This window comes from Cherax quadricarinatus, chromosome 50, assembly GCF_038502225.1.
Source record: "Cherax quadricarinatus isolate ZL_2023a chromosome 50, ASM3850222v1, whole genome shotgun sequence".
NCBI lineage: Eukaryota > Metazoa > Arthropoda > Malacostraca > Decapoda > Parastacidae > Cherax > Cherax quadricarinatus.
In genome coordinates this window covers 30,750,315-30,764,817 of record NC_091341.1, presented here as the reverse complement: position 1 = coordinate 30,764,817, position 14,503 = coordinate 30,750,315, and the positions used below count along the sequence as shown (strand labels likewise).

Sequence of the window (14,503 nt, the reverse complement as noted above, 5' to 3'; positions counted from 1 at the left end):
ACCAGCCCTGTCAGAAGGCAGGTGTGGGCAACACACCCCCACACCAGCCTTGTCTAGATGCAAGTGTGGGGAGATGCACGCCAACACTGACCTTGTTAATCCCCAAACTAGCCTTGTCAGGAGGCAGATGTGGGAGATGCACCCCCACACTTGTCTGGAGGCAGGTGTGTGGGTGTTGGGGACTCGCACCTTCCCTCTCAGCAGGTAGATGTGTGGGTGTTGATGACTCACACCTCCACGTCTACCTCATCCGGAGGCAGGTGTGTGTGTGTGTGTGTGATGGAAATTCATGGCTCAACACCTACCTTGTCAGGAGGCAGGTGTGTGGCTGTTGGTGACTCTTGCTTCCACACCTACTGTGTCAGAAGGGAGGTGAGCATTGGGGACCAGTGTTAGGGGCCTAAGACTGTCAACCGCCTCCCAACATTCATATGGGGTATTACTAATAGTCCCCTGGCTGTCTTCAAGGAGGAGCTGGACAGGCATATAAAGTTAGTACGTGATTAGCCGGGCTATAGTTCATACGTCGGTTTTCGTGCGGCCTTGTCACAGACCGGGCCGCGGGGGCGTTGACCACCCAAAACCCTCCTCAGGTATAGTCCCCACCTACTTTGTCAGGGGGTCGTTGTGCAGGACTCACTCTCCCACACCTGAATTACCAGGTGGAGGCAGGTGAGTAGGATTAACACCCGGTCACCCGCCTTGTCAGGAAGCAGGTGTGGAGGATACACAACCTGTGCTCACCTAGTCAGGATGCGAGGAGACATCCTGCATCCTCTTGGTGAGGAGGCATGGGTGCGATACTTACTACTCAGCATTTGTCTTATTAGGAGATAGGTGGAGGGCAGATGTTTCCCCACAGCCACCTTATCAGGAGGTGGTTGTGGGAGACACACTCCCCCACACCTACGTTACATCAGGAGGCAGGTGTGAGAGATTCACACAGATTGTTCACAGGTGGGGACATGTATTCTACTGTTCTGTTCAACAACACACTGAGCTCAGTTTCAATTGAGATGAATTCATATAAATTATTTGTATAAAAAATCTAAATTTGCCCAAAGGGGTAGAGTGCCCTAAAATATTTTATTTGTTTGTTGGCATTTCTAATACTCAGTCCCCATGAAAAATTAGTGCAACTTAACACTGTCACTGTGACAATGTTGAGGTACACTAATTTTTTCATGGGGACTTTGTGTTAGAAGTGCAAACAAACGAATAAACCAACACACACCTCCCTCCCTCTCTCATATATATATATATATATATATATATATATATATATATATATATATATATATATATATATATATATATATATATATATATGCAATAAGATCACAGTAAACAGGTGATTTCAGAATATGCAAAACAACCACTCTGAAAGAATAGAGAAATTCCAAGCGCTGTCGTGACTACTCACATTACTCAAGTTCCTTGATAATGTGAGTAGTCACGAAAGCGCTTGGAATTTCTCTATTCTTTCAGAGTGGTTGTTTTGCATATATATATATATATATATATATATATATATATATATATATATATATATATATATATATATATATATATATAATATATATATATATAGAACATCTAACCATCTAACCTTACAGGATGCTGATGTGTATAAAGCTGCTATGTCATTTCCACAGGGTTCAGCAGGAGGTTTCACTGGTTTAAGGCCTCAACACTTAAAACAAATACTCAATCCAGCACTTGGTGAGGTTTCAGAGAGGCTGCTGTCTGAACTCACCAAATTTTCCAACCTGTGCCTGGCTGGCGGTGTCCCAGAGGCCATCAGACCCTTTTTCTTTGGTGCCTCATTGTGTGCCCTCCGGAAAAAGGATGGCGGAATCAGGCCCATTGCAGTGGGTAACACCCTTCGGCGCCTAGTCGCCAAGGCTGCAGTAAGAAGGGTGAGTCAAGAGGCTGCTGCAATGCTGAAACCAACTCAGCTCGGTTTCGGCGTTCAACAGGGCTGTGAAGCAGCTGCCCACGCAGCACGAGTATATATCAAAAACATGTCCTATGAAAAAGCCTTGGTCAAATTGGACTTTGCCAATGCTTTCAACTCAGTCAGAAGGGATGCTGCTCTCCAAGCAGTTTATAGAAACTTCCCTTCCCTTTATCCCTTCATAGAATCGTGTTATAGTGTGACTTCAAAACTATTGTTTGGGGACCATGAAATTGACTCGTGTGAGGGCGTGCAACAGGGGGACCCTCTCGCCCCCTTTCTATTTTGTTTGGTCATCAAGGAAGTCACGGAGGCACTCTCCAGCGAGCTCAATATCTGGTTCCTGGACGACGGTACCCTGGCTGGCACAACAGAGTCTCTCCTGGAGGACATCAGTAAAATTAAAGACATGGGAGAAAGCCTGGGCCTTTCTTTAAACCCCTCCAAATGTGAAATAGTTTCTACCAATCAACAGTTGATACAGAATATTAGTACCGTTTTACCAGGAGCACGAGCCATTGATCCAGCCAATAGCACTCTCCTCGGTGCTCCTCTTGGGTCCAATGCCATCGATCTGGTCCTAGGAAAAAAAGTCTCAGACCTCCGGACGATGGAAAGCAGGATGAAAGACATTGACACACACGATGCCTTCTACCTACTCACCAGGTGCCTGTCAACGCCAAAACTTACCTATTTTCTGAGATGCTCCCCAGCCTTCAGCAGTCCAAAACTCAAGGAATATGACTCTCTCCTGAAGGCCATGCTAGAGAGTGTATTGAATCTTTCCCTTGACGATGGACAGTGGTTGCAAGCCTCACTTCCGGTCAGGCTTGGAGGGCTAGGAGTACGCAGATCCTCCCAGATTGCTCTACCAGCTTTCCTATCCTCTTCCATTGCATCAAACGAGTTGATAAGACAAATTCTTCCTGACACCCTCAGTGACTCAGCAGGAATAGAAGACCCTAGCTATGTCAGTGCCATCACCGAATGGGAGACTCTTGCTGCTCCAGCACCAAACCCTAGTGCAGCACTGGCTCACAAACAGTCAAGCTGGGATAGCCCAATTGCTGAAAAGGTGCTTGCCAACATGCTCAGGGCTGCAACATCGGATAGGGAGATTGCCCGTCTCCAGGCTGTGAGTGCACCTCACTCCGGGGACTTCCTCCAAACAGTTCCCATATCGGCAATGGGAACGCGACTCGACCCTAAGACCCTCCGTATTGCAGTGGCTCTGCGCCTTGCTGCCCCAATTCACACAGAATATATGTGTATTTGCGGCGAAGTGCAAGCAGACCAATACGGACTACATGGTCTTAACTGTTCCAAAACCAAGGGCTGGCATGCAAGACACAATGAGGTCAACGACATCATTAAGAGAACCCTTGCTACAGCTGGATGCCCTGCCGAGAGGGAGCCACGATCACTTGCAGCAAACAATACCCACAACCCAGCAAACCGCCCCGACGGGATCACCATCTATCCTTGGAAGAATGGCAAGCTCTTAGCATGGGACTATACCTGTGTGTCCACACTGGCTGACACCTATATCCATCACAGTGTGGGGCGACAGGGAGGAGCTGCTGACCACAGGGAGGAGTACAAGATCAGCAAGTACAGGGACATTAGCCAACAGTATCAATTTGTCCCAGTGGGATCGGAGACCTTGGGATCATGGGGAAAAAATGCCACACGTTTCCTTAAAGAATTGGGTTCCAGACTCATCGACACCACCAGGGACCCAAGGGCAGCCACTTTCATGTTCCAGCGCCTCAGCGTCGCCATCCAGAGGGGAAATGCTTGCTGCATACTTGGCTCACGTCCAGCCTCGGAGGAGCTGGAGGAAATTCATCATCTTTGATACATTGTGCCATTGTATTCATGTTTATGTTTTTTTCTGTAAATGTATTTTGTTTATTAATAAATGTTCACATAGAATTAGAAACATATAGGGGGTGGTAGGAGAAGAAAATATTCAAACAGCTCCGGGGAGAACCTTGAGTTTTCTCTGAGGTACGTTTATTGTCTTCTCTGAGGATGAGGGTCCCCATTCCAGCTATAGAGGTGGTACTTCCCTATATATATATATATATAAAGACCAGAGAGTGATAAGCTGGTACAAAATAAAATATAAGAATATTCATGCAAAATCAGGTTGGATACGTCCATATAGAACGAGTTTCCGTACTAGAATATACATAACTCCGGCAGATACAAATTACATCCAATTAGTTACTTATTTTTTTTAAATATTATGAACCTAGGTACACGAAGACTTGTTGTACCTGTAAGTTAAGTCTCCTGACGAAGAACAAGTCTCAAGCAAATGGAGAAGAAAGTTGAATGACAATGGGCGAGAGAACAATGAGAGAGTCACTGCAGTTATGTTTACACCTCGAGATAAGCCAGTGTTGTAAGAACATACTCGACCACCTTTACTAACCACCTGCCACCAGCTTTACTAACCACCTGCCACCAGCTTTACTAACCACCTGCCACCAGCTTTACTAACCACCTGCCACCAGCCAGGAGTGGAAGCATAACATCCATTTGGCCGGGGCGAAGCTCTCATCCAGGTGGTTGATGTTAGAACCGGACAGGAAATCATAGCAGTTGGAACCCCTTATGCAAATTAATCCAACCTCTAGAGGATATGCACAAATGGGCGTGTAATGATAGCTGAATAAACTGTAACATTCTCGACACACGCTACAATATCAATACTCCAGACTTAAAAGAGGAATACGAATTTTTTTTATGTAATCCATTCACTCTGGATGTGGAATGAATACTTATACAATGATAACATGCAAGAATAATTTGTAGATTTTGTGAATGGTGCAGCTGCTTGGAATGTTAATGAAATTCTTCCACTGACTTTAATTATGATGACAGACGACCCAGTCGTACCCAAAGCTGGCAATATGGCCATTAAAAACTTTCATTTTCACAACGTTCTTTTGAATATGGATTCTCTATTTTGTGGATCAAGATCATATTCAGTGGTGGTCTGCTTGTGGAGGATGAGCTCAGCATCTCTCAAAAGCAACTCCCAGAAATTAAGCCCAGACTCTGGATAAGCATCAACATCCTTCAAACTGAATTTCCCAAGATCCAAAACAACTTTATGTATTCCGTTTCCTGATAAACTGTTTGCAGTTTATACAACATATTAACATCTTTATTTCATAAATGTGCATAAGTTCTTCCTTAAAACGGAGATATAAATGTTATTTGTACCGATCAGTTTCAATGTCACGTTGCATATCCAGTAGTTGTTCTTGGTAATATTTGTATGCAAATAAATATAGCTTTTGTTGAATCAGTGATACTTCCTGTGAAGTCACCTATAAAATCTCTGTAGCAATTTTATGTACTCCCAAAATTTAAGAAAATATTGTTCTGTCTGAATGAGTCATTCTCAAACATTATTTACAGAACGTTATTTTCGCATCTATGCTAAGTACTATATGGCTGATAATACAAAATGTCAATGGGTACAAGACACACAAAAATGTGAGGGTCACATGAAAAGAGGCAGATTATACAACTTTGAGTGAAAAACTTGAGTAGTTTCTAATAAGGATGATGAAGCAGTTAACGACTCATCATATGACAGAGTTACAGCACAACACTGTGTATTGTTTCTTAACAGACTGCATCACTTGCGTTCCCCTCTCTCTCTCTCTCTCTCTCTCTCTCTCTCTCTCTCTCTCCCTCACCACTTCCACCCCTACGCTCATACACATACACACACACACACTCAGTGGTCACAGAGGAGACAGAAGAGACTCCAGAAAGACGGAGAGGTGGAGCCAATATCAATTGTTGGATACAATACGTACAGATGAGGAAGAAGTGAAGAGGCTGCTTAGCGAACCAGATATATCAAAGGCGATGGGGCCGGATAACATCTCTCCATGGGTACTGAGAGAGGGAGCAGAGGAGCTATGTGTACCACTAACAACAATCTTCAACACATCTGTCGAAACAGGGCGACTACCTGAGGTTTGGAAGACAGCAAATGAAGTCACAATTTTTTAACAAGGCGACAGACACGAAGCATTAAACTACAGACCAGTATCACTAACATGTATAGTATGCAATGTCATAAATTCAGGGACCGGAAAGCCTGTCACAGACCTACTGGAGTTCTATGACATAGTGACAGCAGAGAGAGGGGTGGGTAGATTGTTTTCTTGGGCTGTAAGAAGGCTTTTGTCACATGTTCCACATAAGAGGTTAGTGCAAAAGCTGGAAGGCCAGGCAGGTATAACAGGGAAGGGACTGCAATGGATCAAGGAATACCTGTCGGGAAGACAGCGAGTCATGGTACGTGACGAGGTGTCAGAGTGGGTGCCTGTGACGAGTTGAGTTCCACAAGGGTCAGTCCTAGGACTGGAGCTGTTTCTGGTATATGTGAAAATGGCGGAAGGAATACACTCAAAAGTGTCCCTATTTACAGATGATGTGAAGATAATGACAAGAATTCAATCAGACGAGGGCCACATGGAACTACAAAGGGATCTGGACAGGCTGCAGGTCTGGTCCAGAAAATGGCTCCTGGACTTCAACCCCACCAAGTACAAAGTTATGACTGGGGAAGGGAAAAGAAGACCGCAGAGGGAGAACAGTCTAAGGAGCCAGAGACTACAAACCTCACTCAAGGAAAAGGATCTTGGGGTGAGTATAACACCGAGCACATCTCCTGAGGCGCACATCATCCAAATAACTACTGCAGCATATGAGCGCCTAGCAAACCTAAGAACAGCATTCCGACATCTCAATAAAAAATCGTTCAGGACCCTGTACATCATGTACGTCAGGCCAATATTGGAGTATGCAGCACCAGTTTGCAATCCACACCTAGCCAAGAGAGTAGGGAAACTAGAGAAAATGCAAAGGTTTGCAACAAGACTAGTCCCGGAGCTACGGGGCATGCCCTACGAGGAGAGATTAAGTAAAATCGACCTAACGACTGGAGGACAGGAGAGACAGGGGAGGATATGATAACGACACATGAAATACTGAGAGAAATCGACAAGGTGGACAGGGTCAGGATGTTTCAGAGATGAGACACCAATAAAGGGTCACAATTGGAAGCAGAAGACTCAGATGAGTCATGGGAATGTTAGGAAGTATTTCTTCAGGTCACAGAGTTGTCAGGAAGTGCATTAGTCTGGAAAGGGAGGTTGTGGAGGCAGGATCCATACATAGCTTTAAGAGGTATGATGAAGAATTGAGACACTTATGCAACATATGGAATCTTTACTGAAGAAACGTTTCGCCTCACAGTGGCTTCATCAGTCCAAAGCAAAGTAGAAATCGGTAAGGAGAGGAGGAGTATGGAGTAATCAGTCCCATTGAGTGATGGACTGAACGCATCGATTCCAGGCTGAGAGACCGATTACCTCAAACTACTCCTCTCCTTGCACCTTTCTGCTTTGTATTGGACTGATGAAGCCACTGTGTGGCGAAACGTTTCTTCAGTAAAGATTCCCAAATGATGCATAAGTGTCTCAATTCTTCAGATTGTCGGTTTTCAAAACCATTCATCACACAAGAGGTATAATAAATCTCACGGAGCAGGGAGGGAGTGACCTAGTAGCGACCAGTGAAGAGGTTGGGCCAGGAGCTGAGTCTCGACCCCTGCAACCACAATTAGGTGAGTACACACCCAGGAACCATGAATCGATCCCTGGAACCATAATTAGGTGAGTACACACTCGCAAACACTCGCAAACACACACACACACACACACACACACACACACACACACACACACCTACCTTGTTATTGTGGTACCAAAAGATCTCAGTGGGAGAATCAGGGTTGAAGTTGATGATGCAGGTGAGGTTGATAGTGGAGCCTTGGTCTACATAGCGCTCTGGGGAACCTACGATGTGAGCCCAGGGCACTGAAACAGGGAAAATATCAGTTAGTGTGTACTCACCTAGTTGTGCTTGCAGGGGTCGAATCACAGCTCCTGGCCCCACCTCTTCACTGGTCGCTACTAGGTCACTCTCCCTGCTCCATGAGCTTTATCATACCTCTTTTTAAAGCAATGAATGGATCCTGCCTCCACTACACCACTTCCCAGACTATTCCACTTTCTGACAACTCTGGGACTGAAGAAATACTTCCTAATCTCCTTGTGATTCAGCCGAGTCTTCAACTTCCAATTGTGGCCCTTTTTTGCTGTGTCCCATCTCTGGAACATTCTGTCCTTGTCCACCTTGTCAATTCCTCTCAATATTTTATATGCAGTTATCATATCCCCCTAACTCTCCTGTCACCCCGTGTCGTCAGGCCGATTTCCCCGAACCTCTCCTCGTTGGACATGTCCCATAGCTCCGGGATTAGTCTTGTTGCAAACCTTGGAACTTTCTCTAATTTCCATACGTGCTTGGTTAGTTGGGGGTTCCAAACTGGTGCTGCATACTCCAATATAGGCCTGACATACACAGTATACAGGGTCCTAAGCGATTCCTTATTGAGATGTCAGAATGCTATTCTTAGGTTTGTCAGGCGCCCGTATGCTGCAGCTGTTATTTGGTTAATGTGCGCCTCAGGAGATGTACCCGGTGTTATGCTCATATCAAGATCATTTTCCTTGAGTGAGGTTTGTAGTCTGGCCCCCTAGACTGTACTCCGTCTGCAGTCTTCTTTGCCCTTCCCCAATCTTCATGACTTTTCACTTGGTGGGGCTGAACTCCAGTAGCCAGTTTCTGGACCAGGCCTGGAGCCTGTTCAGATCCCTTTTAAGTCCTGTCTGGTCCTCATCCGATTAAATTCTCCTCATTAACTTCACATCGTTTGCAAACAAAGGGATTTCCGAGTCTATTCCTTCCATCATGTGATTCACATATACCAGAAACAGATAAATTCTTGACTCACGAAATCATAATGACACGATTGGAAACAAACCATACCACGGATGCGGTTTGAACCCGCGGTAAGAGAGCCTCAAACCCCATCCGTGGTATGGATTAGATAAATTCTTATTGTATCGGAGAACCAACACATTCTTGATCTGAGATGTTGTCCAAGGTTCAACCCTATGCCATGTTTTACTAGCTGCTAGCAATGCAGATTCCACGAGCTCCTTAGGGTACAGCAGTTTTGTGGCAATATCAAATATTTGCCTATTTTCTTCATCGAGAATTAGGAGCTGTACACTCAGTAAACTCTCAGAAACATAGTGAGAAAGACGTTCCTTTTTACTCTTGTCTCATAGTTGTAATAGTAGTGAATGTGTTAGCACACATTAGTGGTTTTCATGTATAATGTAAACTTAAACTTATCAGTCTGGAAGTTTAAATTTCACTTATTTCTCCTCGGGTGAATTTAATAAATGGGGCCAGAGCGTTAAGTCTCGGTAAAATTATATCCAGGGCCGTGTCATTCTGCCAAAGACACAAAATGTCATCCACATATCTAAACCATTTAGTTTTACAGGGCAGGATGTCTTTCAACATCCCTAACCTCGAAAAACTCCATATACAGATCGTTCATTAGGGGAGACAACGGATAGCCATTCCCTGCCTCTAAATGCTAGGATATCACAACACTGATATTTGATATGAATTGCACAGGAATCAAATGCAATAACTCTGCAAATTGGTCAGAAGCCAGAGTCACTTATATCTTGCTATTTTTACTTGCACTTAGGTTACGTTGCACATGCTTGTAATTGCATATATATTTGCATACCCATCTGGGTTTTATTCTATTTTCTTATTATAATCAAAAAGAAGCGCTAAACCTACAAAAGTCATACAGCACCACCGGGCAGGGAAGGATGCAGGGGTATTGGGTAGCAAGAGGGAGAGGGATGATTATTAGCTTACGGAGTGCAGCGGGGCAGTGGATAGTGCAGGGGTAGAGGGTAGCAAGAGATTGAGGTAGAAAGGGCTGTGAGGAGTGCTAGAGGCATCATCATCATCAGAGTTTGTGTAGTAAATCAGTTGCTGTCAACAGTCAGTGAAAGTCTGGGTTAAAAGTGGGTGAATCAGCAAGAAGGGAAAGTAAAGTATGGGCAGTAGAGTGGTGACAATGTTGGAGGTAAATTGTGTGTGCTCGTTGATAGTGGGCAGTCCAATAGAATGTAGCTAACAGAAACTGGAACCTGACAATTCTCACAGAGTGGAACAGGGCTCCTCTCCATGAGATACCCGTGAGTAAGACGAGTGTGGCCGATGAGAAGATGGGAGAGAGTAGTGTCTCAACCTCGACACTGATAAGAAGACGGCCAGGAACCTATACCTGGATTAATAGAATGTAATTTATTATAGAGCAGATAAGACTAACTTTGTTGCCAACGGGTGCAAAGGTGGGTAGCAATTACAGCAAAATAGTCTGTGAATAGAACACCTCTATATAACACTGGGAGGTCATGTACTGCTGAGCGCGCAGCAGTGTCTGCCTGTCCATTGCCCTGTACATCAACATGACCAGGCACCCAACAAAAAACAATATCTTCGTGCTTGCTAGAGATACGGTGTAACCAAAGTGTCTCAATCTTCAAAGTTGGATACGAAGAACTAGGGGATGAAGTGCATCAAATTTTCGTATAGCCTGTAAAACACTAAGGGAGTCTTAAACGACTACAAATGGTGACATAGGCATAGATGCAATGTGGATAAGTGAACGAGATTAGCATACAATTCAGCCATAAAATTGCTAGCTGGGGATAATAAATGAACTAGCACGACACTGTCCGGAAACATTGCTGCGAATCTGACGCTGTCAGAAGACTTGGAACCATCGGTGAACACTGTGATGGCATGAGAATGAGATCAGAAGTGGTTAAGTTTTAAAACGAGAGCACGAAGCCACTGTAGGCAGTTGGGCTTTTCCGCACGGCAGTGGGAAAGAACAGACGCAAACCGTTGGAACTTCCCAAGGGGGTAGGGAAAATTGAAATGCTACATGAACATAGAAAAGTGGTAAATAAAGAGAAGATAATTGTTAATGCAGGTGAAGAGAAAAGGGACGGAGTAAATAGGGGCTATGAACAAATAAAGAACATCTACGAACATCAGTGACTTATGCGGAGATGCAGTTTATATATGTCTGCCATATTTGTTTATCTTTCTAAAAATGCATTGCGATTACCATCGTTAATAGCTAAAACGAGAGTAATCAGCTTTATAACATTAAATATTTATTTTCATCTTTCCCATTTTCATTATATGTATTTATGTATATAAATTATTTTGGATGGTTCACCATGGTTAACGACCAATTTGTTTGTGTGGCCTCACCTCTGTACTACTCTCCTGACGCGAGTTGACGTCAGGGGTGAGTGGTGTGTGTCAGGCAGCACTTCACCTCTCTGTCTGACGTCAGGGGTGAGTGGCGTGTGTCAGGCAGCACTTCACCTCTCTGTCTGACGTCAGGGGTGAGTGGCGTGTGTCAGGCAGCACTTCACCTCTCTCAGTCTGACGTCAGGGGTGAGTGGTGTGGGTCAGGCAGCACTTCACCTCTCTCAGTCTGACGTCAGGGGTGAGTGGTGTGGGTCAGGCAGCACTTCACCTCTCTCAGTCTGACGTCAGGGGTGAGTGGTGTGTGTCAGGCAGCACTTCACCTCTCTCAGTCTGACGTCAGGGGTGAGTGGTGTGGGTCAGGCAGCACTTCACCTCTCTCAGTCTGACGTCAGGGGTGAGTGGTGTGGGTCAGGCAGCACTTCACCTCTCTCAGTCTGACGTCAGGGGTGAGTGGTGTGGGTCAGGCAGCACTTCACCTCTCTCAGTCTGGAGGTCGTCTGTACTTACTCGTATTTTGATTGAGAAGTTATCCAGCAGTACAGCATTATTCTCTCAGTCTCTTGAAAGTAGACTATTTGTAAAACCCACACCAAGTAATATCTCGCCAGTGTTTAAAGAGATGTCATTCATTAAGCTTGGATCGTATATAAGTTATAAGTCTGTCAGGTGTTATTTCTATATTATAAGTAAAAGTACCATTTTAAAACGCATTACAGAATATTACGTAAATTACGTTTCATTAAAAACAAATTTTAATGCAGTCTTTCCATCACCGCCATAATATAAAGCCTTATTACGATTTTCCATGAATATATTCGATATTAAGGATCTCCTATACTCAGGCCAAATACATACATCACAAATTCCAAGGTCTATCGTAATAGTGACTATCCTATATATGGAAGGATTGCGGAGGTCATGAGATCGAACATAATAGCGATGACAATGAGCATCACGGCGACCAGACAAGAATGGAATATTCGACTCTGCATAGGCAATCAACCGAAAAGCACCAAGGCATAAACATAGTCCCTGGTGATAGATGGCGTTAATGGCATTAAAGGGACAGGAGTAAATTTTGTGATTATTTTATAATATGGCTTAGTCAGCGGCATAATTAATGTAATTTGGGTTCTCTTCTTTTAAGAAGTGTTTGCCACCGACTTCTGGCAGCCATCCGACTGTCGTGTTGCCCTGCAGCTTTCAATTTATGATTACTGCTGAAATTCATTATGGTTGTTGCACCTACCTCGTAGAAAACATGATGATTTAGGTATCAGACATAACATTGAAAATGTGAGTGAGCCTAGCAAAATCAACTGTTGGTCGGATTGTGAAAAGAGCTGACGACCCTTGTGGTTGTGGAGTGCTGCGTCGAGGAAGAAGTGGAAGAAAACACAAGACAACACCTCACAATGACAAGGTTATCATAAGATATAGTGTGAAGGATCCCAAGAAAACCAACAAGGATCTACAGGGAGGTTTGGCTTCAGCTGCGTAAATGTTGATTCATCAACTGTTTGTTGAAGACTCCTTGAAGCTGGCAGAAAGCTGATCATAAGGGACGGATTCATATTATGCAGAGATACCTTGTATTTCTTCTATCTTCACTGAGGAGCTTCACTCTGCTCTCATACTGATAGCTAGCTTAGTTGGATCACAGTTCACTTTTTGTAACAGATTTCCAATGTGCACTGTTCACCCTGACCCAGTATGTTTCTGTCAATGTAATCGACAAGATCCAGAAGTGATAAGCTCGTCTCCATGTGAGGCTAAAGATGGTGGGCTTCTGTTAGTGCCTAGGCCATGCTGGTGTTCCAGAAAGTGAACAAGCAGATGCAGAGGCAGAGATATCAATAATATCATCGCTATTTACCATTTTTTTTTACCTTACAGTGAAGGGCCCTGTGGGCCCTAGAGATGAGACGCAAGTCATATAGGGTTTGGCAGTATACAGGTGTTTGGCCTTTCCCTTTTAACTGCAGTCATTACTGTGAGATGAATCTCGGTTTGTGGGGGATTGGGCATACACATCTCACCCATAGCCAGTTGGTGGGGGATTGGGCATACATATCTGTTGCGACCCCTGATTGGGTCACAATGTATATAATGTATATTACCTGTTCATATAATTTTATATTGCCTATATTTGCGATATTAGCTAAATCGTAAATATTTGCTTTATATTATTATTTGATTTAGTTATATTATTAGAATGTGGAGCATATGACCCTGCTAGACTGAGGTACAAGACTGTGGATGATGTAGCACTACTAGACTGAGGTACCAGACTCTGGATGATGTGGCCCTGCTAGAGTGAGGTACAAGACTGTGGATGATGTGGCCCAGCTAGATTGAGATGCAAGACTGTAGATGATGTGGCCCTGCTAGACTGAGATTCAAGACTGTGGACGATGTGGCCCTGATATATTGATGTACAAGACTCTTTATGATGTGGCCATGCTAGACTAAGGTACAAGACTGTGGATGTTGTAGCCCTGTTGGAGGTAGGAGACTGTGGATGATGTGGCCCTGTTGGACTGAAGTAGCAGACTGTGAATGATTTTGCCCTGCTAGACAGTGGTACGAGACTGTGAATGATGTGGCCCTGCTAGACTGAGGTACAAGACCGTGGATGATGTGGTCCTGCTAGGCTGAGGTATAAGACTGTGGTTGATGTCGCCCTGCTAGAGTGAGGTAGAAGACTGTTAATGATGTAGCGCTGATAGACTGAGGTACAGGACTGTGGGTGATATGGCCCAGCAAGGCTGAGGAACAAGATTGTGGATGATGTGCCCTGCTAGAGAGAAGTACAAGAAAATAGATGATGTGGACATGCTAGACTGAGGTACAAGACTGTGGATGATGTCGCTCTGCAAGACTGAGGTGCAAGATTGTGAATGATATGGCCCTGTTAGACCGAGGTAACAGACTGTGGATGATGTAGGATTGCTAGACAGAGGTACAAGACTGTGGATCATGTCGCCCTGGTAGACTGAGGTAGCAGACTGTGGATAATGTAGCCCTGCTAGACAGAGGTACAAGATTGTGCATGATGTGGATCTGCTAGAGTGAGGTACAAGTCTGTGGATGATACGGCCCTTTTAGACTCAGGTACAAGGCTCTGGATGATGTCGCGCTGCTAGACTGAGGTAGCAGACTGTGGCTGATGAAGCCCTGATAGTCTGAGGTTGATGACTGTGGAAGATGTGGAATTGCTAGAATGATGTACAAGACTGTGGATGACTTGATCCTGCTAGACTGAGGGACAAGACTGTG

General features: G+C 44.4%; 1 protein-coding gene across 1 annotated transcript in view; it reads right to left on the bottom strand.

Moving 5' to 3' along the window:
- The window catches only part of LOC138854131 (zwei Ig domain protein zig-8-like), an 86,441-nt gene that overhangs the window by 4,316 nt on the left and 67,622 nt on the right, over positions 1-14,503 (bottom strand). Inside the window, exon 3 of the mRNA XM_070095341.1 lies at positions 7,745-7,872. Coding sequence (XP_069951442.1) covers positions 7,745-7,872 — 128 coding nt within the window. The remainder of the gene's footprint in view (positions 1-7,744; positions 7,873-14,503) is intronic.